At 45.6% G+C, this 26981-nt stretch overlaps 1 protein-coding gene across 22 annotated transcripts in view; it reads left to right on the top strand.

Annotated features, from left to right (window-relative positions):
- The window catches only part of LOC106741797, a 215236-nt gene that overhangs the window by 76994 nt on the left and 111261 nt on the right, over positions 1 to 26981 (top strand). For all 22 annotated transcript variants that reach the window (XR_001374212.1, XM_014614120.1, XM_014614124.1 and 19 more), the window contains exon 3: positions 18788 to 18835. Coding sequence is in view for 21 of the 22 variants with exons in the window: in XM_014614120.1 (XP_014469606.1) it covers positions 18788 to 18835 (48 nt within the window). In the remaining variant the exon portion in view is untranslated. The remainder of the gene's footprint in view (positions 1 to 18787; positions 18836 to 26981) is intronic.

Raw genomic sequence — 26981 nt, 5'->3', positions numbered from 1 at the left:
GGGGCAGGGGGGGGGGCGAAAAATAATCCTCAGCAAACACGTTGTGGTCGATGTTGCCGCGCGGATCTTCGCGCACGACGCGAAATATGCGACGCGAAATATGGTGCCTCGCAAATTGTTAATGAACGGCGTTGAATCGCGAAACGATTAACGCGCGACGCGCAGCTGACGGCAAATCTGATCGCCTTGATTGTATACCGAGCGGCGCGCGCGAGCCAACTGTTGGATCATTTTTCACTAATATTCACAAAAAGCAACGCGGCCGTTAACGTTTTTGTTCGGCCCCATTTTTTTCGAAACGCTCCGGTGTACTCGAGGTACGAAATTGCCTCACGAAAATACCCCAATATTTTAACGATAACGTGAACGCGAGCCGGTACGTCCAATCGATTAAATGTTTTACGTAGCATTAGACAGGTACAAAAACGTACAATGTGATAACGGAATACACACAGAGAGAGAGAGAGAGAGAGAGAGTTCTGTTATGTGAGGATGCATATGTACGCGGACGTGCACACACAACGTCGCGTCTCTGCGAGTTCCACTCACTAAGGTGGAAATATTTTCCCCATGATGAAAAACGGAACAACGTAAATTCAGCTTCAGAATATTTGACACGACAAAACACGGCGAATAACGAAACGGATACGTTTCCGTTGAAAAATTGAAACGTGGGGAAGCTTTGTTGCAACTGTATTTGTCAGCGCCGCGTGTATCGATCGGCGAGAGATCGATACCGCGATCTGAAGAGCTGATTCGACGGAGACACGTGTCCCCGAATGATTTTAAATCGATATCCATCGCATTTTCTCCCGCGTCTTCTGTGTGTAACCCAGAAAAGGGGTAGGAAGAATAACTATCCGCGATACAGTCGCACCTTCCCCGCGCCTTAGCAGGTGAAGCGAGTCAAGTTGTTGTTATTAGACAGCGCGGGTAAAAAAGGCGGGCTCGAAGAGGCGGAAAGAAAGACGCGAAAGAAGATCCTCTCCAGCTGGTCGTTTCACGGTGGACGGGTTAATTCCGGGATCTCGTTACCACGCGTGAGGAACAGAAACGGGAGGAGAATCAAGGAGAGAGGGAGAGAGAAAGAGAGAGATGCTTGGTTTCGAAGAAGAGGAGGAAGAAGGAAAGACCGTAAGAAGCAGCAACGAAGTTAAGCTCGACGAAAGCCTCGTCTTCAATTACGCGGGGCTCGGAGGGTCGTGTTGCAGGTAGCGCGACGCGCGTAATTCGCAATGATGACGTCGACAGCCACAAGCATGGTGGTAATTACCACCGCGAGAGTAACTCTTGATACTCCGCTCGGAGATCACGGAATACCGGCTCTCTCTGAGACGATTCCTCAGAGTGCGATTATCGTCGCTCTTCGATCGACGAAAGTTTCCTCCACTTTTCATTTAGCGCGTCGCGGTACTCCGACAGATACGAAAGTATACTGTGTATATCCGGATGTCGTTCTCGTTGAGAGAGGAAGAAATAGAGATAAAAGCGTTCATTATCGCTCTGCTGCTCTGCACTCTAAGAACATTTAACAATTCAAAAAGAAAGAATATAAAAAATATGTAAAATATGAAAATATGAAAATAGGAAATTTATACGTATATTAAAAACGTATAAAAATAAATTAAATATAAATATGAGTTGAAATTAGAAAAATGAAAAATGTATCATAACATATAATGTGAGAAGAAGAAGAGAGAGAAGTGTCGAGACGATTTTTAGAACGAGCTCTTCGCGCAACGAGGAAGCGCAGCAAAGAAAAGGAGCGCGGTTGATGATATTTGAGACGTCACGTAAAGCGAGATTTTGCCGGAAGTCGTGCACGAGAGTACTTAGAGAATCGTATTCAAAGTTCGCGACATCCGGCGACACTGGACTGTCTGCACCTTGCGGTAGATCTTATAATGGACTTCGTCGCGATCGCAAATATATCTATTCCTAGAGGGTTGCTCTGTCCCGTTTGGTCCGCAAGACATTTTCATCGCACTCTTGGCTAATGATGCACGTGTATTCGTTTCATATTTAAAATGTTTCAAGAGCGCGCAGAATGCTACGACGAAAAGGGTCGTAACGTTCAACCAATTATGCGCGTTCCGGGATAATATTTTCCGTGACGATTATTTATGCCGTCACTCCCTCTCTCTCTCTCTCTCTCTCTCAAACTTTATATTTATACGATGATAATTAATGAACGTGTCAATGGCATCGTATGCTCGTGTGCCGTACAAGCGCGCGAATAATTCTCCTCAGCTTGTTATGCGGAAATCCGCACGGAAAACTCGCGTCATCCGGCGGTTTGCTTTCGCACGTCACTTACGCGGTATATCTATATTACTTCGCGCGCGCATCGCGCCTCGCACGCGAATTACGTGTCTCATTGACGCTCCTACAGAACGGCATCTACTTTGTCAAATGTTACAATCACGTAGCTGCGCAACCTCGCGCGGATCGTGGTTGTTTCACTTCAATGCGGAATTTTGTTTGCCGATCTCTCGCGCGAGAATAAATGCGAATATGTATGAATAAGCGTAACAAAATTAAAGTTGATATCGTTGTCGCGACTACCATAAATTTACATCGGAGAAAGTCATTATTTTCGTTGTTGTTTCGATACTAAAACATTCTAGGCGTTTCAATGTAATTTTATGAAATTACGGAATATTTGCACTTTTAACTTTAGATGGAAAGATACACGGCTTATTCATCGATTGCGGTTACTTCGTTAAAATTTATATATGCGGCATACAAATTAAAGGAGCAGCGAAAATTTCAGATTTATACCAGCGGAAACAAACACATACATACATTCTCTTTTTCTCTCTCTCTCTCTCTCCCTTTCTTTTGCGTGATATTGTTACAATTAATAAAGGAAAACTTGGTAGAAATTTCATGCACTTTTTTAGTAGTATTATTACAACTAACAAGAATGCATTGATATTAGATAGTAACTAAATGGATGTCTAGGGAAATTATATATAATTCTTTACCAGAATAATTGCATTTACAAATTCCAAAGTGTGGACGATAAGAAAGAACGTCCTCACGTGATGCAGCTGCATATAGCGGCGACGACGAGTGATAAAAAGAACGAAGAGTGATCGTTGTTGAACCTGAGACCATTTTCTCATTTGAAGAGCGATTGTCGAGTATCGTTGAGTGGAACGGAAACCCTTAAGCTGACCGGTACACTCCAACGAACAAACTTGGAAGGCGACCTCCTCAATCTACGAGCAATACGGTTGCGGTCGTGGAGAAGCTCGGAACGTCGTCTCGCTTGGCGCTTGGTGGAAATGTTCCGAGCGTTTTGGAATTTCACCGTGGATTTAGAGTTGCCGATATCGGCAGTTTCGCCGAGTGTGTTGCCTCGTTAACCAGCTTCTCGCGCGCACGATGACGTGCAACTGAAGTTTAGCAACCGCACCGCGCCACTTGGTGCGATTGATACCCTACCTTCTCCCTCTTGATCTTGATATTGATGCAAGAAATAGCTCCATCCCTTCGTGCGGCCTGTTCGTAAGATTGCTTCCGAGTGTCTCGAGCATCAATTCCCCTTAAACAGCGAACGTTAGCACAGCGCCGAAATATCAACGGCTATGAGCGATTGAGTATCAAATGACTTTCCTTGTAGTATCAAAGGAAATAGTGCTATTATTAGCGCTTTGCGAATAATTTCGTTACGAGGAGCTGACGAATGACGAATTTAAATCCGAAGGAATAAAATCTCGCTCCAACTCTCCCCGCATCTTCGTCTCAGAACCTGAGGCGCGCGTACTGCGAAAGTCGTTGACCCGTAGAAACGCTGGCGCGGTTATCCTTTTCTCTTCTCCGCAAGTTCTGGTAGTTAATCGCCACTTAAGAAATAACTCAACTACGCTTCATTGCGCGATCGTACAAATTGACAGAAGGAAGGATTATTCCCCTTCTGTGCGTTCTGCTACTTCACTCTTGATCTTCACTCTACCCTCCTTCTTCCAGTTCATCCCCGCGGAACGCATCATTTCTCCCGTGTTTTACTGCTCAGTTTATTGTTATAAATCGAAAGAGAAGAAAAAACAAGATTTTAATTCGAGATTTACATGCGTAGAGCGTCCCAGTTGAAATTTTAGACTTACGACCCGAATTTTCTAACATCTGTAAGTTCTGGAGGATCAATGTAGGTTTAATTTATATGGAAATTTTAGTCCTACCTAACGCGTCTAAATGGCAGAAGACGCACAAAATATCACTTTCATGTTCTAAAGAGGACCTCATCAAAGCCACGTACAACCTTCTGGATCCTTTGAACCTAACCTGTTCTTCTAATCTTATTAAGATAATATATTTATTACTGGTTATTCAAAGAGATGATTTTATATTCAACAGCACTTTCTTATATAAATATCGTGTACAAAATAACATCAAATTAATTCCTATTGGCAGTATTATTGCATTAAATATAATCAAAAGAGATGACTATAAGCTTTAGAATATCAAAATAGGCATTAAATGGAATTTTCAGGTCCAAAGTAGGAACAAAATTTGTCAAGTTCAATCGTTTCATCATCGAGGAGCAAAACTACAAAATAACGAACAGCACGATTGCGCGCTCGAAATTTTACCGTCGGTCAAAAGTCCTCGATTGGCCCTCGTCATAGATTTTCAGTAGTGGTAGACGCGGAACCTCGAAGCTTCTCCATTTTTCCTGATACTGTCATTTCCCGTATACCGAGCGTCGCATCGATTTACCGCTCTGCCTTCCAATTTATTCTGTCAGTCTTATGTCTCTCACTTTATCTTTCTTCGGCAATATCGTACTTCCATTTTGACGCCTATCACGTCTCACCAAAGACGCTGTTATAAACATGTTAAGGAAGTTTTTGCATGAACATAGGGAAGCCGAATCCCGCTCACACGGAAGATAGATGAAAGGATATTTCGTAACGTTGTCTCGTAAATAAGAAGCGTGATGAAAATCAACGGCCTTTCCGGGCTATTTCCGGCGGCGCTTTGTCGTGTAATTTCATCGTTCATTCAACACGCGGAAGTAACCCTTCCCACGTTCTTTTGATTCTCGTATTCGGCTGTCTTCCAATTTATTTTCTTTGCCCGGCCCTCGCGCCATCTTCTTGTATCCTGCCGTTCGCTTGACGATATTTCATTCGCTCGAAAACGACGTGGGAGGTCAGAATAGGGCTATTAATAACCGCGCGATTTGCGTCAACGCTTGTTATTACAAGAAACGTTCGCCGATCCGCTTGTCGAATTGTTATATATTTTTATATATTGTTATTATTATGTGTGTTGTAATTCTTAGTAATACGCACATATGACACACATTATTAAAGATTACAACACAATCATAATTTCAATTATAATCTCGATAAGGGCCAGTATTACAAAATTTTGTGATAATTTTTACCACAATACTGTTCCCGCGTACGCGAGCAGCAAATCAACTTTTTCGATCATGTCGAGCCAATATGTTCTACAATGAGTTAAAATATTTATTTTGCGCCAGCGTTGTTAATTCGCTTTTCTCCGTAAAAAATCCACCACATATTTGAAATCCCCCGGGAGAAGAAGTAAGGTCGGAAGGGGGGAGTCCAACGCCACATGTCCTCCGATTGCGGAGAGCTCGAGGACAATGGTACTTTACCTCGTACTTCGCGGCGCGGATATTCCATGGCAAAAAGATGAATATCGAAATGCCCCGACATTTAATAAAACGCATAACGCGACGGGGAAATTCCGGTTCGATCGACCCGCCCGCACGATCCCTACCAGGGTGTACCATTTCCCGAGGCTTTTTCCCTCCTCGTCCCTCTGTTTCTTGCTCTCAATTTCAGCCGCTCCGCGTCTCGTACCTTTCGCGATCCGTCCTATCCGACGTGATTAACTGAGATTTCATGCCATCAGGCTTTTTATTATCTGACATTGCGCCCCCCTCTCCCTTCGTATATCGCGATCCGAGTATTCTTCGCGACACGTTCGATTTTCAGATGACAGAATTCGACGAGCAACATCGTGATACTTAAGCTTACCGTTGTGTAAAACGGAGAAACGAAATCACCGAATCACGCAACTTTCCTTTGCTGTTTTAACCAACCCTCCGTCTCTCCCTGTCACCACCGTCGAAACGAAAACATCAGTTTGAAGCGAGCGATTCTTTTTCAAAAAAAAAAAAAAATAGAAAGAGAAGGGAAAGAGTGTGATCGGAACGGCCGCATTCGGCTTGCGTAATTTAATATTCGGTATCGAGATGAACGCGCGTGGGTAAGAACGGACCGACACCAGCACGACAGTATCGCGTGTAACCGCATCGATTGTATTAGGCTGTTGGACGCGCGATGGGATACGTGCGCGCGCCGTCGGTTTATGAAACACGCACCGGGAATTCTCCCGCGGAATCCCATAAAATCAGATATTACGGTGCGCACGAGACACACCGGATAGATCTCGTGATATCATCCGAAAGAAGGGAGGGGGGGGGCTAAACCGTCGTCGGGGGGTAAAAGGACGTGGTAGGGGGGAGTGAGGGAAGGGTGCAGCGAGGAAGAAATTCGGTCTACGACCGGCGGCCCCGATATCGACCGGTTGGGATAGGGGAAACGCATATTCTTAGCGTTACGCCTCCGAGGAGACGCGGCCGGCTTTTACGAGTACGGTAATCGCGAATACCTAGACGACGTCTGCTCGTAAAGGCCGCCGTGCAGGCTGCGTCGCGAAGGGGGGGGGGGGGCTATTTACCGCGCCCGTTCGGGCGTAAAGTCGATAGATCCGTCCCGCAAAACGGTAATTAAAAATACTTCGGGACGAGAGCGTGACGCCGACGGCTGCGGCCGTGGCGGCGATAGCGATAATTTAAAGATTTTATTTTTAAGTTCACCCATTTACGGCCTCTCCAATGGATGGGGACTGCGGATACCCGGGAAGTTCCCGCTCCGTTCCGGGGATGCATCGACGTCTCATCGATTCTACCGCGTCGTTTTCCACGCGAACGTGCTCTTCTCGTTCTCTTTCTCTCTCTCTCTCTCTCTCTCTCTCGCATTTCCGTCTTTCTCGCTTCTCCTTCCCTTCCTCGTTCTTTCTCCCTGCCTTTTCTCCCTTTTCTCACTTTATTTAATTTATTAATAGCGCAAACACGTATAGGAGCCCGTGAGAACCGGAAACTTGCGAGTTTTCTCTCTCTCTCTTTCTCTTTCTCTCTTTTTCTCTCTCTCTCTCTTTCGCTCTGTTTTTTTTTTCTTTTATCACGGTGTTCGGTGAAATGTGCCGAGGCCACTAATGGCATCATTCAGGATCCGGCGGGTAAATGGGTTATAATGTTTGTAGTAGCTTCTTTAAAGTACGGAGAAGAGGAAATAAAAGTTTCTTTAGTGGTTCTTTTTTTTCGAGATACGTGTTGTTTCGTTGTTACTACACGAGTATGAATAATTTATTCGTCGATATCCTCCGCACAAATCGACAAAAGAGCTAACGCCTACGATATCGGCGGCTTTCGGGATATGCATGGGATTTTACACCGGAGCTCTGAAAGCGAAGGCGGTGCGCGAGTTGGGACGCTAAAAAGATTTCGCGAGTGAAATAACGCGGTATCAAAGGGGAAATTGCGGGATGGGGCCGAGACGGAAGAAAGAAAAAAAGAAAAGAAGGAAGAATCTACGTTCGTTGTCGACTCAGTCGCGCAGCTTCCTTTGAACTGTTTTCATTGTAAACGCGATTGCTGGCGCGCCAAGCGCGCCAAAGTGTCTCTCGCTTTACGTGACCGTACAAGATGATACGGCAAACGCGTGAAATAGACTGTGATTTTGCGTAATGGCATGTTCAAAGTGCAANCCCCCCCCCCCCCCCCCTTTAATTTGTCCCGTGCGCCGATACGTAACGCTAAAACGTCTAGCGTTAACTTTACCGAGGTGCCAACTATCGAGGCAAGCCTCTTCGTGGACGTATTTAACATCTGGTTAGCACCAAATTAGGCACAGACTAAGCGTCACGATCTTTTTAGCACGATAAAAAAAAATGTGTAAAGGGAAGATTACATTAAATCCATATTAAAAATAAGGAGAAAAGGAAAAACTATGTGTAGAGGGAAGGAGGATGAGAGATGATGAAATAGGTAAGATGACAGATTGCTAATTTTTCCAAGCTAATAACACATAAAAGGAAAAAAGGAACGAATCATTATTTTTACGTTGTGCTACGTAATTGTTCTACGAAAATGAGGAAAAATCGGCAAACCTTGAGTCATCGTCTTACCTTCCTTCCCCCTACGTTTCGCTCTCTCGATGTCGCGATGATTTCCACCATTGTTTGTTGAGAGGTGGACGANCCAAATTCCCCCCCCCCCCTATTGTCGCGTTCCAGTGAAAACCCTGGAAAATCGGCTCCGAAAAATCCGATAAACATCGAGCACTCTCGCGCTGCGGCGCGGGGGATACGTGCGTAGATCAAACGTGCTCTGATATTCAAATGTACCCCTCATTCCAGCCATGCATATTCGTAATGACGACGCTCCGCGTCGCTATCACCATCGGGCATCGTCATCGTCACCGCCACCACCGGGCGATAACGAACCGCCGATTAATCACATTACACCCCCGCGTCATTTTCTCGCGTCTCGCAAAGTGTCTTTCCGCTCGCGTGCACCTCGGCGCAATTATCGTCGCGTTACGCCGCTCTACCACCGCCGACATTGCTATCATTACGGATTGGCCATCGCTCTCTTTCTCTCTCTCTGCTAACTCCGCTGTTCTCCCTCCGCCAACGTCCGCCTCGTTCGATCAAAGCGCCCGAACCGATTTTCATCGTCGAGAGCGCCGCGGAAACCAATCGAGCGCCGTCGAGGGATCGATCTCTGAAAACGAAAAATAAGCGGTGCGCGCACACATTTCGCGACACGGGATGGCGCAGATAGTAGGGGGTGCGCGGCCAGGGGCACGAGATGGGTCCGAGATGCGTGCACGCGCATGCACGCGCACCTACCGGTCACCTCGAACGCGGCCGTGCGCTTTTGCCCCAGTAACCGACGGCCGACCTCACCGTCGTTCCAGTTATCCGCCCTCGCCCGCGGCTCGCATAGCCGCGTACGCAGGTGCGTGCGCCTATGTGGCCGCGATGTGAACGACGCGTCGCTTGCACGCATTTCCTCCGGAATTTCTTAAGACTCGCCGCCTTCGCGCTTTTCCCCTCGCTTTTGCAACATTCACCGGCTTTCTCTCCCTACCCCCTCTCCTCTCTCTTTCTCTCTTTCTCTGCGACGGGCGGGAGGGAAGGTATTTTGCGAAATCCCGTTTGCGCGAATTTCCACTCCCGACGGCATTTCCCAGTTACGGAAGTATTCTCCCCTGTGTGCGGTCGCGCCGAATCTCGTCGATAAATTTCTCCGGAGGCGTTTCACCCCCGGAGCGCGGAGGATTTTCCAAAATCTCCCTCGCGCCCCTCGCTCGTTGTTTGCACCGCGAACATACCGTCTCTGTCGCGGACGTCCCGTTTGCTCATCTCTTCGGCAAGTTTAAAGTCGCGACCCGCGAGGAAGATGTCGGCTTTGAGGCTGGAACTGTGCTCGCGGAATGATCGGGCACGAATGGGGGGGGGGGAGGTGTTCGCGTCGTAAGTCGCTCTCCCCTGCGAGGCCACGTCCCCGCGAACGCGAGGAGCATCCCCCTCGTCAAACTCGAGTCGCGTTGTAATTTTCCGCGACGCGAGCACACTCGCGTCTTAATTGATATCAAGGCACAGCGATAAGACCGCGCGTCGAAACTACGAACTCCTTTCAAACGTTAACCGCAGCGCTCGTTTGTCCGTGTGTGCGCGTGTGCTCTTCGAGTGGTAAATTTCCGTGCGACATTCGCACCGCGCCCGATTGAGTTGATGAAACGCGCGCGGAAGATACTTCGATTACAGAATCTGCGCAGGTGAAGATAATCTCGTAGGGCGCGCACACGTACGCTCACACGCACAACACACACACAACTAGCGAGGAGATTTCATTCTTTCTGCCGATGACGACGGATGCTTTTAATACTCGACCTCCGCTCCGAGCTGTTTTCGAACTCGAAGTTTCCGAGGGAAGCCGTGAGCTTGAGCCGCTCCCTGCAAGACAGCTTATCGTGAATTATTTATACGCGAATACGAGAGATCCGCGAAGTTACGTAATCGGGCGGAGAGAAAGAGAGAGGTTCTGCCGAGGGATGATGCATTAATAACATTAATGAACGTTCGGATTACACAGTCTCTTTCAGAATCGTTCTTGGAGATCGGAGTAGGATTTCTTTTACGAACAAGAGATACCGATCGCGCGCGAGTAGATAAATGAAACCGGCGACCGTGAGCGAGCCTTTTCATGCGGATCTCGTTTGAGTACAGCATCGCTCATTCGCGATAACGATGAACGAGCGGGCGCTTAGTTTGCGGCGGTTAATAGCGGAATCTCTCGTTGAATCCTTTTCGGGAGCTCGCATCCATCTCGTATCCGCGACATAGATTTCGCGATGCGCCCAGACGACAAGTGCTAAGCAACGGACCCGATGTTTCACGGCAGCAACGTAGTCGCGAGGGCGCAGATCGAATTTCCGTCGCGTTTAAACTAGTTGGTCCGCAGAACGCCGGAAAATGATTTAACGGACCGACTACCTGAAATTTCGGAATCGAGAAACGTCAATAGGCACTCCAGACTTTTCCCCCAACCGTGTCTAAGGAAATATTTGCGCTCGCGCGGCACCGTTCCGAGCACTTACGCCGCGTATTAACGGCGCGCAACTGGAAATAATAAACGCGATAACGATCGGATCGTTAGTTTCGAGAGTAATAGCATCAAGCGTTGATAGGATCGTCAGCAACGCGCCACAATGGCCTCTGCTAAATGTTTCAAACTGCCGGCCATCGTTCAGAGCGCCGTCGATGTCCGATCCTTATCTGTCGTCACCTCCCGACGTCCGGAATTAATAATTTCCACCGAATAATCGCGACTGACTAATGCAAGCATGCGAGACGCACGATTCTGATTTTTTTCGCGAGCGCATTCGCGTTGAAATGCCATCGACATCGATTGTGAATGAGTTTGATCTCTTTTTTCCCTCCCATCCCACCTCCCTTCTTCCTCTCTCTCTCTCTCTTTTAACTCGACGCAACGTGTTATGACGCTTTTTTGTTTTTTCTTTCTCTTTTTCGAGATATTTTCATCACTTTGAAAACTCGACGCCGATCGAATTACCTTTTCATCTCGTGTTTCCGCGGCCGCGTGCGGAAACGCGCTTGTTTACGCGAGAACGCGACTTTTGCGATTCGCACGTATATGCGAATGAATCTTCGTCCCGGTAATCAACGTGTTTTCAGTCGTTACTCCACTTACGGAGCTACTCTCGGGCTCTGCGCGCTCTACCGAGCAGAGTACATACCTACATCGCTCATCCAGTTAATGACGCGCGCACGCTACGTCCGTTAATAGAGGCGTAGTCGCGAACGCGGCCTGTGCATTTCACTTTCGTCGCGTCGAAACCGGTAGGAGAGTCGGGCTGGCGCTGAGGACGGGCAGGGACAAGCGGGGACAGGTGTGTCAAATATTACGAGCTCATGTTTGCGAACTGATATCGCGCTCGGCTATTAATAAGCTTCATTAGGTCAAATTGTGAATGCGCGTTTGTTAATTAAACGTTGCGTCTCGACGTGATTACCAGCGTACGCGAATCTTCACACGCCACTCTCTAACGTTATTCTGAGCGTAGTCAGCGTTAGGTTGAGCCGCTTGAATAACTTAAGGACGCGCTAGGAGAGAAATAATACGATAACGAAATCAATATTAGGCGATAACCCGGGTTCACGAGTCCGACCGGTCGATTCGACACGGATGATTGATTTCTCGAACCGTTCGATCTGATAACCATGAGATTTTTCATAAAATCGAAATCGTCAATATTTACACGATGTCTTCTAAATATTGCGATGAAATCTTACAAATATCAAATATATCATATCAATATAATATCGAGAAATGATATCAATATAAAATCGAACATTGATTCCCATGTGATTTCGACTCGACACACGATTTCGATCGAATCTTTCACCGACACGTTAACCCGGGAAGAGACGAACTCGTTACTCCGTGAATAAACAGTCGGGAGTCTCGGCGAGATTCGGAGGTTTCGTCGACGCTCGTAGATTGTCCGTGAAGGTAAACGAAAAAAGCAAGAGAAAAGGGGGAACCCCCTTTGTTATCAGTCATTGATTTCACGGTGCGCGGCGGTCGACGCTCGCCATAATTGGTAACGTTTCGAATCGTGCGTGTCACGCAGAACCGACGGCGGATCGCGCACGGTATAACGTCGGCTACCGAGACCGCCACGATCGAAGATAAGTGCTAAGGAACGTTCACGTCGATTTTATTGCCGGGGGACGATGTGCAGCAAGTGCAGTGAGTGTTGCCAAGGATCTAGGCACAGTGTGGACGCTAGCCCCACGCCAGGCTCCGATTCCGAGGCTTCAGGTAACGATAGCTGATTGTACAGAGAAGGGACTCGACTCCTCTGCTTCGATCTTCCTCCGGTCTTGCTAGTCGCTTCCGTTCTTGCCTTACCGTTTCTGTCAATGTCTCTAGTTTTAGGCGCGGCCCTCACGATGAACGTGAACCGTACCGTTCTCGCGAACTCTCGATGCGCCACTGTCGTATTTATAATCGTGACGATGTTGATCAACTCTGACGGCGTCGATCGGACGAGGATTCAGAACTTGGAACTTGATCTGGGTTTAATATCATCTGAATGTTCTCTTTCACAACACATCACGCCCCGTAGGCTCCACATTTCCATAGCTGATCTCGATAACGATTCGGTCGGGCGGGATTTCAATCGCTATTTCGACAATACGTACACCTTGATTCTGTCGTCTGCGAATTTCAATAAAAGCTCGAGAAGCTCACCTAAACTCGAACATTTCAAGTCCAAGAGAGAAATAGAAAATCGAACGATCGAAAATTTTCCAAGCGTTTTTTTTTTTTTACGCACGTAAGGTTCGTGCGAGAAATAAACTTCGCAAACTTATGCAGCGAAGCGGGATAAATCTGAGATAGATCCCGAAAAAAAAAAAAGTGCTCGCGCATAGTGCTTTTCTTTTTCCACCCGGCGGCAGGCATTCGCTATAAAAGTATCGTTCACCGTCGGTAATGGCACGCGACGAACTTTTACTATATACTCGCATTACACAATGTTCCCTCGAAGGCAGCTCAATTAAAGTACAAGCTGGCGAAACAAGTTGCGACTTTCGGATTCGGATAGACTCGTTCCATCCCCCCGCGATCCTTTCTCCGCTTCAGTTCGGTTCTTTCGTTTCTTCTCTTGTTCTTCGCGCCTTCGTGGTGATGTTGGCGCCTTTCGAGCCACGCCGTGTTTCCTACCGTCGGAACGATTTCTGTTTGCCCCGTCGAATGGACTTTATCTCGAGCGTCCTTTCGATGGCGTCCCATCAATACAAAAGCTGCCGAACTCCAGTTAAAGTTCAGACACATCCCACTCGATCGATGTTGGTCGGTTTTGCAATTACGAAGCTCCGCATGACGCTGGGACGACCTATGAGGAAATATCGCGATTGTGTAGCGCTGGATTACCGTTGACCCCATTTCGCTTCTCTTCCACGGTTCGCAATACGATTCTCCGTTTGTCTACGGCCCCGAGCAAGTTTTTCCTCTTATTACATCACTTCTTTTCGGTACGAGAATTCCTCTGATCAAAAGCTTCAATAAAAGAAAAACGGAAAACGGCGGGGGAATTCTCGAAGAATTATGCTCTACTTCGACTTTGTACCGTTGGCTTTGCCATGGATACGAGCGCGCTTATGAGATTTTCTCGCGGCTGGAGAATGAAATATTCTCGCTCGGCTAATCGAACCACTTTTCTTTTGCAGTGATAAATATTTGCTCGCAGGTGTGGAGCGAAAACGAGTGTGCAAACGGGTATACTTCCGATAATGATATTCTGTTATAGTACCGTGACACGAAGTTTTCGCGAAGTTTGATCAACGGCAACGAAATTTAATAAGGACGCGGAGGAGCTGACGTCGGATCTTTCGTGATCTTTACTTCACTTCGCTCTATTTTATCGCGACTTCTTTTCTCAGATACGGTTCGCCGGCGTCTTCGCAATAGTCCCGTAACTTTCTTCCTTCGGCCACCTTCGCGTCTCGAACGCATTTAAGCTCAACAGTCGTCGGATTAACGGTGGATTGCGCGCGCGTCGAAACTCGTGAAATGTTATTTTCGTCGACGGATTGATACCTGGCTTATATTGCAATCGTTTCATGCATCTTGATTTTCTCGTCGTCATGGATTTTCGCTTAATATCACGCTACTTTATTTTACATCGCAATAACAATAACGTAAACGAAAGCGGTCGAACCTCGATCGCTCTTCGAGCTCGGGGGTATATTTTTAAATATTATATTCGATACACCGTGATTTAGATTCCACCGTAGATGTGTTTTATCGTTCTTCCGGCTTTTCCTCAGTGCAATCCGTTTTCTACCGTTCGGTTTCCCTCTAGCGCGCTCCTTCCCCACCCTCGCGTTACGTTACGACTGTTTCTCGGCGTACACAAACTCCCCTTTGTACGTTGTATGGGAACCATTCACGGTACTCTTCTGAAATATGAGTATTTCGAGACGTGCGCCGTCGACTTTTTGCCGCTCCCCCGCGGCTTTTTTGTCTCGGAGATTTTACATCGCACGAGCTGCGAATAACGCTTCGCGTGTGTGAACTGGAAGAACAAATCCACGAAATGGCGGACAAGCAAAGCCAAAGTCCACATGACGTTCAAGTTTTGCGAGGTAAAGTCAGATCGCAAATGCCGTATAACTCACGATGAGAATAATATCCGTTTTTTTTTTTTTTCTTAGAAAATTGTGGCAGACACGGGTATGTGACAATTATTTCAAATAACTATAATAGCCAATGATTATCGCGTTAAAGAAAATTATTTAATTTCTCACGTCTCTCGATGCCAGTCATCTCGTTGAATCGGAAAAGATCTCTGCAAAGGAAAGTCCATAAGGCTAATTTTCAGTCCTCTGAATTTCGCCCCGAAATATCAAAACGTTCTGTTTTTATAAGAACTATTGAATTTTAGTTTAAAAACACATGTATTTTGACACCTGTTCATCTCGCAACTCTAAATAATCTCACTTCTGCCATCAACTTTTTTATGTTTATATAGAAAAAAATGTTAGATTTAAATAAATAATTACTCCAATACCCCTTAGCTTATGGACTCTCCTTCTTCCCTTGAATTCGATTATATCGAATTCTACATTATGATCGAGTGTCGCAATTTCTACAATGGTAAGACCAACACAGTAACCCGTACACAGAAGCCCTAATCAGGATTATTTCCTCCCCAAGTTTTACCGGTGAGTCCCCGGGGTTCAGACTCTTATCTCCAGCCGCCAGGTTTATTACTGAAATCTCTCGACGACGAATGAATGACGATGGCGAACGAAATTCTTTTAACTTCATCGCGGCCTTCCGTTCCCAAACTGCTTCTAGAGATCCCCGTGTTTAAACTACGTACTTCACATTTCAGCGCAATTACGCGATTCGTTTTCTCCACATTTCCACGCATTCGCTTGGAGCGGGTTTCAAACGGGATGATTCGTGCGTGCAATCGAGGAGACACGTTCGCATGACTGTTGGCCCGTAAAAATTGACGCGAGCTGCAAAGAGAAAAAAGGGTGCAGGTGGCATTTCCGTCGTTCCGTCGTAAACATTACGGACTAATTATAACCGCACGCCAAGTGAGCAACTCGGAAGGTCATGCGGTACAATTTCCTCTTTCGCTTCGCTGTTCGCCAATACGTTATCGCCACCCTCTCCGCCACCCTCGCAAAGAATTTAACGATGGTATTTCGCTCGGGGAGAGAATGTGCCACCGATGCCGAAATCGAGGGCGTGAATGGGTTGCGGAAGCGCGCGGCGTTCACCGCACGATAAAATGATCGGGGCTGCCGGGCGGTGATCTTACCATCGTATTACACTGTAAAATGCTAAATCCGACGATTCGCGTGACACGTGCGGAAAATAATGGCCTATTTACCGGACATTAATTTTCGCATCCTCGTACGACGTCATCGGACAGCCACTCGGGCCGCCTCGTTTGGCGCGCAAGCGGCTCGGCCGACCGTTTTTTCGACGAAAGGCCGCGCGCGTAACACGTTTCGCCAATTATTCGACAGCGATCATCTGCGACGCGCACCCGCGAAATCACACGTATCGCGAAACATCCATTGTCGGCGGTTGACGATCGATTGGATGTCACAGGCGAAGGGCGCTACAATTTCCGTTTCCGGAGCGGCGTCCTAGCGTAACGAGCGGCTTCCCAGAGCCGCCCAATATAAATTCCGTTTAACGTGCCAAGCGCGCCGTGAAAAAGTCCCGGATCCTCGGCAGGCGGTGCAGTAAACGGGGTTACGCGCTTGAAAGGGAAGCGGCGAGAAGCGCGCGCCAGCCTCTGTGCGGCTCCTCCGCAGCCACTGCTCATCTCTCGCCGCTTTTCTTAACATCGCCTCGCTTTGACTCGCAGCTCTCCCTCCCGCCTGACTTTCATCGGGATTTAGAGGAGGATTCTTTCTTCTCGATCCGCGTTCACCCCGCGGCCGTACGTACGCCATTTCGCCGATTCGCGCAAAATTTACTTTTGAATCGTATTAAATTTAATACCAAAGGGTGCTTTCGAGGGGACATTATTTAACGCTACCGCGTCATTCTATCCTGGTTGCACATATAAAGAGCTATGGCCTCTTTTCCGTCGAATGTCGGTTGGTTGTATCGAAATTTCGATCTCGCTGCATGTTATTGCTTAGTTCGATTCACGGTTATCGCGAACGACATTGTCATTGCAAAGGTTGCGCTCTCTCGACAGTTCGTAAGTTAAGAGGGTTAACACCCTCTCACTTAAAATCGTTAAATATTCCAGAGGGATTTGAATTACTGTGATCTGTTTGTCGGCCCCGCCATGAATTTAGATCCGGATTCGACTACGACTTCGGATTCGAATTCGCCTCTGGCTTCGGATCCGGATTTGAAGCGTCACATTTATCCGCCATCCGAATAATCGCGTGTCCGGATAATGTCAGGATCCGGGCGAATATCGGGGCCCTAAATCAAGCGGAGAATTTACCAGTTACTGGCGCAGAAACTTCGTGTATCGTAAGTCGTCGTTCCTTTTTCGATCGCGCTCCGAGATTGTTAAAAGTTTTAACATTTTGCCGGGGAAACTCGGCTCCGAATTAACGAAGAGAGGGACCAGCGGATGAAATCCAGATCGAGATCCCGAGGCTCCTCGCCGAACGATAACATCGCCGTGAACGCGTCCAAGGAAGCGAAGGAAGCGTTGGGTGGCCTTGTTAATGAGTGTCGGCCCACTAACGAGTGCTTCCGAAGGAAATAGGTCGTCACGGTATAAATCTAAATTCATACCTCCCGCGTGGCCGAGAATGCGGAAGCAGCTACACCGTGGATCCTTATAAATTCACACGGTCAACGTACATATATACCATCAACCCGGACAGATACCGCGATGTATATACCTGACGTAAAATATGCGCGATTCATGTATGCACTATGGCGCGAATATGCGCACACACACACACACACATGCACACATACGTAAACGTATACCACGTATGGGGTGTCTAATCGACCACAGTGTCTTTTTATTAACCCTTAGCTGACACACGGGGTTAAAAGTACCCCAGAGTTTTTGAACGCAAATTTTTCATAACTGCGCGCCAAATTTGGTTCTGTGGCGTCACCTAGTATTAGTCGAGGCTTGACCCAATATTGATAAATAAAACAATTATAAACATTTTTTCTCGCTGGGGTCCAAAATACCCCTTATAGCACGTACGTTATTATTTTGACGCGTGTCAGCTAAGGGTTAAATAAGAACCGAAGAAAGAAGCGTTTTTATGGACGAAGCGTAGATTAAACGTTTTCCCTTACAAAAATACTTCGTTTTTAATTCACGAAAACGGTTAGTTTGAATAGTGAAAGATAGTGGATTCGGTTGAACAAGTACAACCCCGTGTTTAGATCAGGAAGGGGGCTGTTTAAACAGTAAATATTTGATGTGCTGAATTATTGGCACTTCTGTACGAACCAACAACATCTGGAGTTTTCGCGTGCGGTGACATGTCAATTCACACGTTGTAGTGAATTGCGAGCGGCCGATCGAAATCGGCGGCACAGGTGGTTCGCGGCGTTCCTTTCGGAGTCGCGTTTTCTCAAGTCCTTGGAACTCAGCCGTGAAAGTATCACGTAAGGGATGGCGAGTTTCCACTCTAGGCCTCTGCAATATCCGTAACTCTCCGAAATTCGAACTTTAGTCCGTCCGCCGAACTTTCCGATACTTGTTACCGAAGTTTCCTGAAACTCCCAAACAAGTACGTTATACTATCGTAATAATTGTAAATTTTCCGAAGGCCAATATGTACCCTGGCGGGGTGAGAATAGCCTATTTCCATCATTTCTTCATATTTGCGAGTCGTCTTTTGAAACAACTATTACGATTACTGTACGTACGCCGAGGACATTTATTGATATTAGATAGAATAAGAGATATTTTACGATGAAGAAATGTCTCGCTCTATCCTTAAATATCTGATAATAAGGGCAATAAGTAATAATTTCGGAGTAATTTCGAATTAGTCCGGAAATTCTATTTTGTCCTTAATCACTTTCTTGTCTCGTTAGCGTTAAGCTCCTTACAAATTGCTTCCTTGCTAATAGATGTTCTCGCTAATTGCTGTTTTCTCCGTTTGTTTATAGAGGAAGAGTGGAATCCAGATGGCAAGGGTCGGCAATCCAACGATACCGGTGAGTCCCGACTTCTTATGAAATTTCATTTGCGGATGCAGCCCGCAACTTCTTCTTCCGTCTCTCGACTTTCCCTCTCGACTTAACTACTTCGGTCTTTAATCTGATTTATTTCGAGATCGAGTCGCCGCTTCCAGGACGTAATTTTCATTTTTCCGCGGCCGGAGTACAGTACATTTTGTAAAGTGTTCACGCTTCCCGTTGCTTTTCGCGAGCGCGCGTCGAAAAAGTGTTTTACGAACGTCACTCGCAACGTACACACTTTTTGCCTCTCCCGCCAAAGAAAGAGAAATAGGATTTCGCGAATGATTCTCAACAATGTAGAGGAAAAATAGGATTTTCCGCGAAGCATTTTCTATCAGATATATAATATATATATAAATCCCACCGCACTTCCTAGCCTCGAAAATGAACGGCAACCGTAATAATAACAGGATTATCTTTTCGCATAAAAACGCGCGGAAAATTCGCCATCACCTTTTTAGCGAGCCGAAGTGGCCAAATCTGTCGCAAATAGAGGTGCTCATTACTGTCTCGCGAGATCGACTGTTCCACGGAGAGATTATCCAGATTGCATTGCCTGCAATCGCCTTTGGCTCCTGTTCCTCTCGTTCTCCCCTTCCCCTTTCTCACCCGTGGTGCCTCCTTCTCCTCCCTTCTTCCTATTCTCGCCTTTTCCTTGGCGTTTAAGTAGACGCATTACCAGCTTAACTTAACCCCTGGAATCAGCGGGGTCTCAGTCTGGTTTCCTGAGTTCAAGTTTCACCCTCCCTTTATTCTTTGAAGCGACTGCGCCCTCCGCTTCGTATCACGTGAAATTGATACGCCGGGCCTCTCTCTCCGTCTTCATCGCGTACCCATCCTATTCTGCTGCAATTGCAGATTCGCCGCACAAAGCGACTGCCTTAGCAGGGGCATGCTCCGTGCTTTGTTACGCGGGCTATTTTTAATGCAGGTGATAGGTGGATGGAATAGACACGTCAGTATATGACCGGATAAGATACGTTATCGAGCAATTTAATCCTTCGATTAAATAAAAATATTTCGCGACATATCGTTACCTTTTGCCGTGCATGGGATTAATATTTTCAATTCTTCCGACCTCGCATCTAAAAAATGTGGAGGGAAAGCTGTTGGAGATATTAAGAGGGAGCATTATATCACCTTCTCTTTTACTACTAAATAATTAAAGTGTATTATTAATTAAAAATACTAAAACTACCGTTTAATAAAAATACATTAAACACACCACTTAATATTAAAAAAAAAAAAACATCATGTGTTTATTACCTGAAATGCGTACGAATTCGGAAGTTTCCTCTCGGGTCTGAGTTACGAAAGCAAGACGATACAGTGATTACCGACGAACGGCTATTAGACCATAAAGACAACGGACGTCTCTGGCTGCGACGATAAAATATAATGAAAGAAAGTACGCCGGCTGATAAACAGGAGCTCGCATCTGCAATTTCCTTTTTCGCTGTTATTCCTCGCCGAGACATCCGATTGTTCCGTATTTTATTTCGCTACTGTCGCGCAACGTCGACTTGTAACACCGCTTCTGGCGTTTTAAGCCAAACATCCTGCGGGAGTAAGAAGAGCAGCCATCTCGGATTCCCGTTCTGTCTTATCTCGTTGTCACGCTCGTTTTTCGCCGACGACTTCGAAACAGTGCCGGTAAATTCGCGCCACGACGTAAATAATTTATTCATGCAAACGTAGAAGAACGCGGCGTTCCTCCGTGGTATTATCAACAAGTTTTCGAGGTACGAGTTGCGGGATATCCCTAAAAAGAGCCCCATTTTAGACATTACGATTCGCTTCCCGTCCGCAGTACGCTAGACCTTTATTGTCTTCATTATATATCAGTCACTCGCTGGTGACTCCGTCGCTTTTCATTGTCTCCTTCTCAACAATCTCAGAGTCCAACTTTTAATGCAAATTCAAGAGTATTAGGAGCAGCAATAAAATAGGAAGACAATAGCACTTGAATAACAATATTATTGTTCGTAATATTTAATATTATCCAAGTACTGTGCATATTTAATATATGTTACGCGCAAAACGCTTGATATTAACGTTACCGAATGCTTCTTTGTGTTTCCGCAAAAACAGAGATTTTTCAATAACTTTCTTTCCGTAATCGCCTTTTATTCAAATATTATTCAGAAAATCATTTCATCTCTGGATTACCATTTGTTGAACTTGTATGGATGTTTTTTCCAAAGCGAACTTGCAAGAATCGTTTGATTACAAACCGGAGGTAAATGGGGAAAACTCCGTGGATAATCTATCGACGTGCGACGTACCGGCTCGCGCTCTGCTAATCCACCGCCTCCGTCGGGGGCTGCATCGCCGAGATGGCGTGCCAGAGACCGACGTGACGGCGGCGGCGGTGGCGGTTGCGGAGCGGTGGATGTGGTGGCGGTGGATGCGTAGGCGATGGTAGCGGCATCGTCGACGACGTCGTCGAGTCGCGCGCGCCGCTGCCGAACGCTCTGCGCAACTGACCGCCGAGTGAATCTCTTTAAACAGCATCTCTCGCCACACCCTGCCGTCAGTTTGCACTCGCGAAAGCGTCGCTGTAGGAAAGAAAAAAATGAAATGCACAATTGCGTGAAAGATTTCTAAGCGCAGATTTACACGCATGCTTGCAATTTATCTGATTCTTGCGTTATTAAGATGAATGATGATTGAAACGTGTTTTTGCAACTTTCACGAGACCAAAGTCCACTCGAAATTGGTAGGAAAAATTCCATTAATGATGTCCCGTTCCCTAGTACCATCGAAAATTTCCGATCGGAGGAATTAATATACACGGAAAACGTGCTGTTGAATTAATAGAACTTCCAACAGCGCGCGTAATTGAAATAAATATTGACTCAACAGCGATATCAATGAAACTAATACTTTAATTATCGGAACAATATATAATATAGCAGTTTTAATGAAATTTATCATTGAATAGAAGATTACCCCAATTACGCTATTGCTGAGAGTTTGATTGATTCAACAAAATTTTTCCGTATGCGAATATTTGTGACAATAGTCATGATATATAAATAATATGATATATTCACCTTTTTGTTTCGTAATATTTTGTCATTTTTGGTACAGACGAAAGATTCCGTCTTGCCAGAATTTCTTAGATTTCTCAATGAAAATTCCTTATTCTGTTCTTTGTCCGAATAACGTACAGAATACATGTCTTATCACCATACATTTCTAATATAATCATAGCACAAATAAATGTTTTTTTTTTTATGTTAGAATTATTTGTGATAACTGGTAATATTCCGAACGTGAAATTTTTATTTATCTCTTTAAACGCGAAGTGAACAATATGAAAGTTTCAAATCGATAATTTTTTTTTCCAAACGACAAGTACACATACTCAAATTCACGATTACTGAAATGAGATTGAAAAGAAATATGATATATATGAGGCCAATTGAAACGGAACACCGCAGTCGCTTCCAGTACAATATCGATTCGACGATAATACAATGAAAGTCGTTTTCCATGAACCCCTCGCTGCACAATCGAGTGCACATCCAAATCGACATAGTGACGGTGAATAGAATTAATATAATTGATACAAAGCTTAACTTGTTCGCAGACAATAGTATTATTTCTTAAGCGACTGTCTAGAATTTGTTACTGCAATTGATCTGATTTCCGTAAAAATTAAAATTAATAACAATTATAGCACTCTTTGCAAAATTGGAAAAACCAAAGATTCATTAGGCATTCATAATAATATTATATTGAGGACTTTAGCAGAATAGCTAACTTATTAATACAAGACAATGTTTCATGCCTTAAGTCTCTGTCTTAAATAACGCACAATGAAACTGTCTTGTGTCTGAAGTCTTAAACTAAAAAGCCGCTCTCATTCTTGATTCATGATAAACTACTGTATAATTAAGAAACACAAAAGAATAATAAGTTAGACAAAAGGTATAAAATATTTCCTTAAAATTACAAGTCCATTTTGCTTAATTTTGAGTGATAACTTAAAAGTAATTATTCCAAAACTAAACAAAGTCTGCTGTACAAGTAAAATGTCCAGGTTTACATACATTAGTCCTTAACATCGGTGAAATGCAAATTATTACTTTTTATCGGTATAAAATATTTCCTAAAGATTCGTAAATAATTTATTATTAACGGCTTTAATAGTTAATAACAGCGTAATTTCCCAATGCAAACCGTGCAACACAAACGGATGTCATGTGCCGGAATAACGAAAGTTTTAATTATTTAAATGTGTATATACACATGTGTATATGAAAGTTTCAATTGTATCCAAGAGATAATTATACCTGCTATGCGATAACAATCGACTACATTATCGTTTAATACCCATAGAATCCAATTAAAATAATTTTCACGAAACATACCCATCCATTCTTATCGCACACCGGTCTCTCAGTTACTCAAAAATCTCCCGTCTCCGAGAAAGGGTCGAATAACCCTGGGTCAAGGGTTAAACCGGTCGACCGTCGGTGCCATCGACTGCTACGCGGCTTATCGCCTTATCCTCGCTGCGCGGGCGGGATGATAAAGAAGAGACCGCCGTCGCGGCGCGAGAGCGTGCCTCACTCTCTATCTCTCTTCCTCTCACATTTCGTCCCCCCCTCCACCAAGCGGCCCCCCCCACGTGACGAGCGGCGACGCGGCGCGGATTCTCCGTCAACTAATATTGATTATAAAACCGGCGGCGCGGTAGCCGACGGCGGCGGCGGCGGTGGTGGTGGTGGTGGCGGCGGAGGAGGCGGCGGTGGAGGCGGTGGTGGCGGAGGCGCGGCGGCGGTGGTTTCTTCGCTCCCCTTTTTTTCTTTTACCAGCCGGAGCCACGGGCGGTAGTACACGCGCGCGGGACACAATACGCCCGTAGTGTGCGTCGTGGCGGCGGTGGCGGCTCGTGCGGAGGCGGCGGACTACTCTCGCAGAGGGTTGCCGGAGACGACCGGCCGGCCTCGCTCGCGGTGAAGTGAATATAAGGGCTCGTCAGGGTCGGAGAGACACGCGCGCGCGTACGTGGTCGTCGTCGTCCGTGATCTTGTCTCGGCTCGTTCCCTGCTCTCGTCGCGGCCGGCGACTTCGAATCGCGCACGGACGGACACGGAACGTCGTCTCCACATCGGCCTGAGAGAGGGTGCATTGACACGGGACGCAATGTAAGTAAACGTAGTACGTGGTGGCGCGCGAGGACCTTAAAGCGCCGGAACGAATTGCCTGCTCTCGCCAGCGGAGTTCTAATCGGGGAGCTCCCCGAGAGAGACACCGCTCATTTAGCAAGTTTTTGATAGCCGGCTTTCTCCTCCGGGCGACGGAGCGGCCGACGTGACTAACTCGAGCCACCGGCCATACGACCTCCGGAAACTACCCCTAAAAACGTACACACACGCAAGTGGGGTGCTCGTGCGACTCCCCGGTGGATTCCTCCCCCCGAGGACTCCGGCGCGACGGAGTCGAAAGTGCGTTTCATCGGGCGCGAACGGACGATCTTGATGAGCTTCGAGTGGTATTGCGCGATTCGTGTGAGGGTGATTATTTCGATGAAAAAGCCTACGTGGTTAGGTGTATTTCAACATTTTAACCGCTGATTTTTTAACTAATTAAATTATGGACAGTTATGAGTAATTCGTGAAAGCTTTCGGGAAAGAAAACAAATAATGATTTCAAATCAAGGTTGAAGGATAGGGGGAGAGAGAGGGGGCATTTTTCTTCTTTATTAAAAAGGGAGGGAGAAAGAGAAGAAGATGTAATGTCTGGAATATCGAGTCGGGTGGACATTTTATCGGAGAAATTTAGCATTTCGTGTGAAAGCGGTGTGAAAAATTTACATGCATAAATTATAAAAGATTGATAACAAAGTTAGACGGAATTCGCCGTCGTTTTTCAAACCCGCCCGAGCATCTCGACGGTGGTGCAATTTTGCGAAATAAATAGACGCCGTGATATCGACAGTGCACTCGAAAAGACTGAGAGAAGATATCGCGTTTAATATTAATGAACTTGCCGAGTTTAAAGCTTTGCGACCTCCTCGGCAAACTTTCTTTGCCGCTCGACGGAGATCGTTGACATGTCGTAAACTATAGCGAACTGTAGAATAATTTTTCGTTCGCCTCGGCTTAAGTTGAAAAAGACAGTCTTCGTCTCAGCAAAGTGCGCGAAACGGCCTGCGTCTCTCTGGCGGCGGTGAATTTGAGGAAAAAAGGAAGAAGGAACGAGCACGCGGCGCGCGCCCCAATAATCTCGATCGGGAGATGCATCGACGTGGGCGCACCAAGTATGTGGCAATTTCACAGTCCGAGTATTATCTCAATGTAAATGCGCGCTCGTCTCGATATCCCGATATTTTCCGGCGGCTTCGTTCGCTGGAATTCGCGCGGAAGATCAACGGTATTTAGGCGACGCTTTAACGCAATCGGCCGGATGCACGTGTATTCAGATATACACGTTACGAATCCGCATTACCATCCGAAGGCAGAGAGACGATGCGGCATTGTTATTACGCGTGCCGCAGCCTTCATTACACCGCCGCGTTTGCGAGTTCCGCCACGTCGCCGGATTATCGCTCTACTTCGGCAAATATATATCTCGTTGCGTTCGGGAAATCGTTGACGCGCAACAAGATTAAAGTGGATAGAATACCGAATCAAAGTAATAAAAGCCGGACTGCTGGCTAATTGCACTCCGGTCGTTGCACGCGCCGCGGAATGATTGCATCACCGGTTAATCGCGCCGCTTGTGCGATAGGGCTCTGCATTATACCGTCGTATTATGTTGCACTGCAGAAACAATCGATATATATATATACACATACATATAACCGATATATATATATATATATATATATATATATATATATATATCTCGGTTTATCGTATCTTTGATGCTATCGGAGAGCGTCTGTCTTTCGCAAGCTTTGCCTGGTTCGAGAATCGCCGATTATAATCCATTACGCGGGTAACGCAGCGCGGTGGGTTGCGAGTTACCGGGGTGGATACTCATAGCGGAATATATAATCGATTTTCGCCGGCCAGCGACGCTTCAGGCGACGAAATTTCGTCTATGCCGCGACAGCTTTTCTGATATCGTGATTTGTAACACGTAATACGCGTTTTGCGAAAATTATCACGCAATAGTATCCCGCGAACGACGATACATATTGCAGTTAACTCTAGTCTCTAGTCTGGCATTTATGAGTCTCAAATTATAACCCGAAAAAATAACGAAAAATTACGATATCATCGTTGTTGAACTTGTCCACTTTAATCTTGAATAAGTGCACATGTAAAAATGGAATTCTTCTCTCAAAGCGTGAACGTTTTTCTACTCCTTTCCTGTATAAAATCAATACATTGTCTTCTCTCTTATACACGGCAAAAAATTTTCCGCATATAATCATGTACAATCGCATATATAATCATGTAACATTATATAGAAATATATAATATTACATATATAATTCTTTATATGTTCCTTCCTTATATATAATTTTATATGAATCGTTTTTAAAGAAATTAAGCAGCGTCATACATAATTATATATAATGTAAAATTATACATATAAACATAATATATATTATATACATAACATTACATACATTATATAGATAATTTTACATATTCTATACAATTTTATACATGATTATAAATGTAAATGAACAATTTTTTACCGGCTACTTTAAATCGTCTATTTTAATGAATAATGATTACGACAAGTATTTCAAATTTATCTTTTATGCACTAAAAACTATAACATCTGCACACTAAATAAACACATTTATATGGGGCATATCAGAAAAGTTTCTGCCCTTCACGTTGTGTCGAACTAAGCAGCAAAAAATCAATAAATATACCGAAGTTAAAACGGCGCGCGTGGATCATAACGCGGTTCATAAATGTAGCAAGTTATAAATAATACTAATTACTTTCTCCCTCGTGGTTTCATAATTATTTGTTCAACGTACTATTCTTATACCGACCGGTAGGCGTCAGGCTTGCTTCCGCGCTCTGAGCGCTGAAACAAGCATTCGCGTCATCATTCACGTACCACGATACAGGAATAGATCGCGTCCACTTGGATCTGGAACATCCTTCTTCCGAGCGATCTCTCTTCGCGCAGCGAGAAT

This window comes from Dinoponera quadriceps, unplaced genomic scaffold (assembly GCF_001313825.1).
Source record: "Dinoponera quadriceps isolate SergipeBrazil2010 unplaced genomic scaffold, ASM131382v1 scaffold533, whole genome shotgun sequence".
NCBI classification, from domain to species: Eukaryota; Metazoa; Arthropoda; class Insecta; order Hymenoptera; family Formicidae; genus Dinoponera; species Dinoponera quadriceps.
This window is presented reverse-complemented; position numbering and strand designations above follow the sequence as displayed.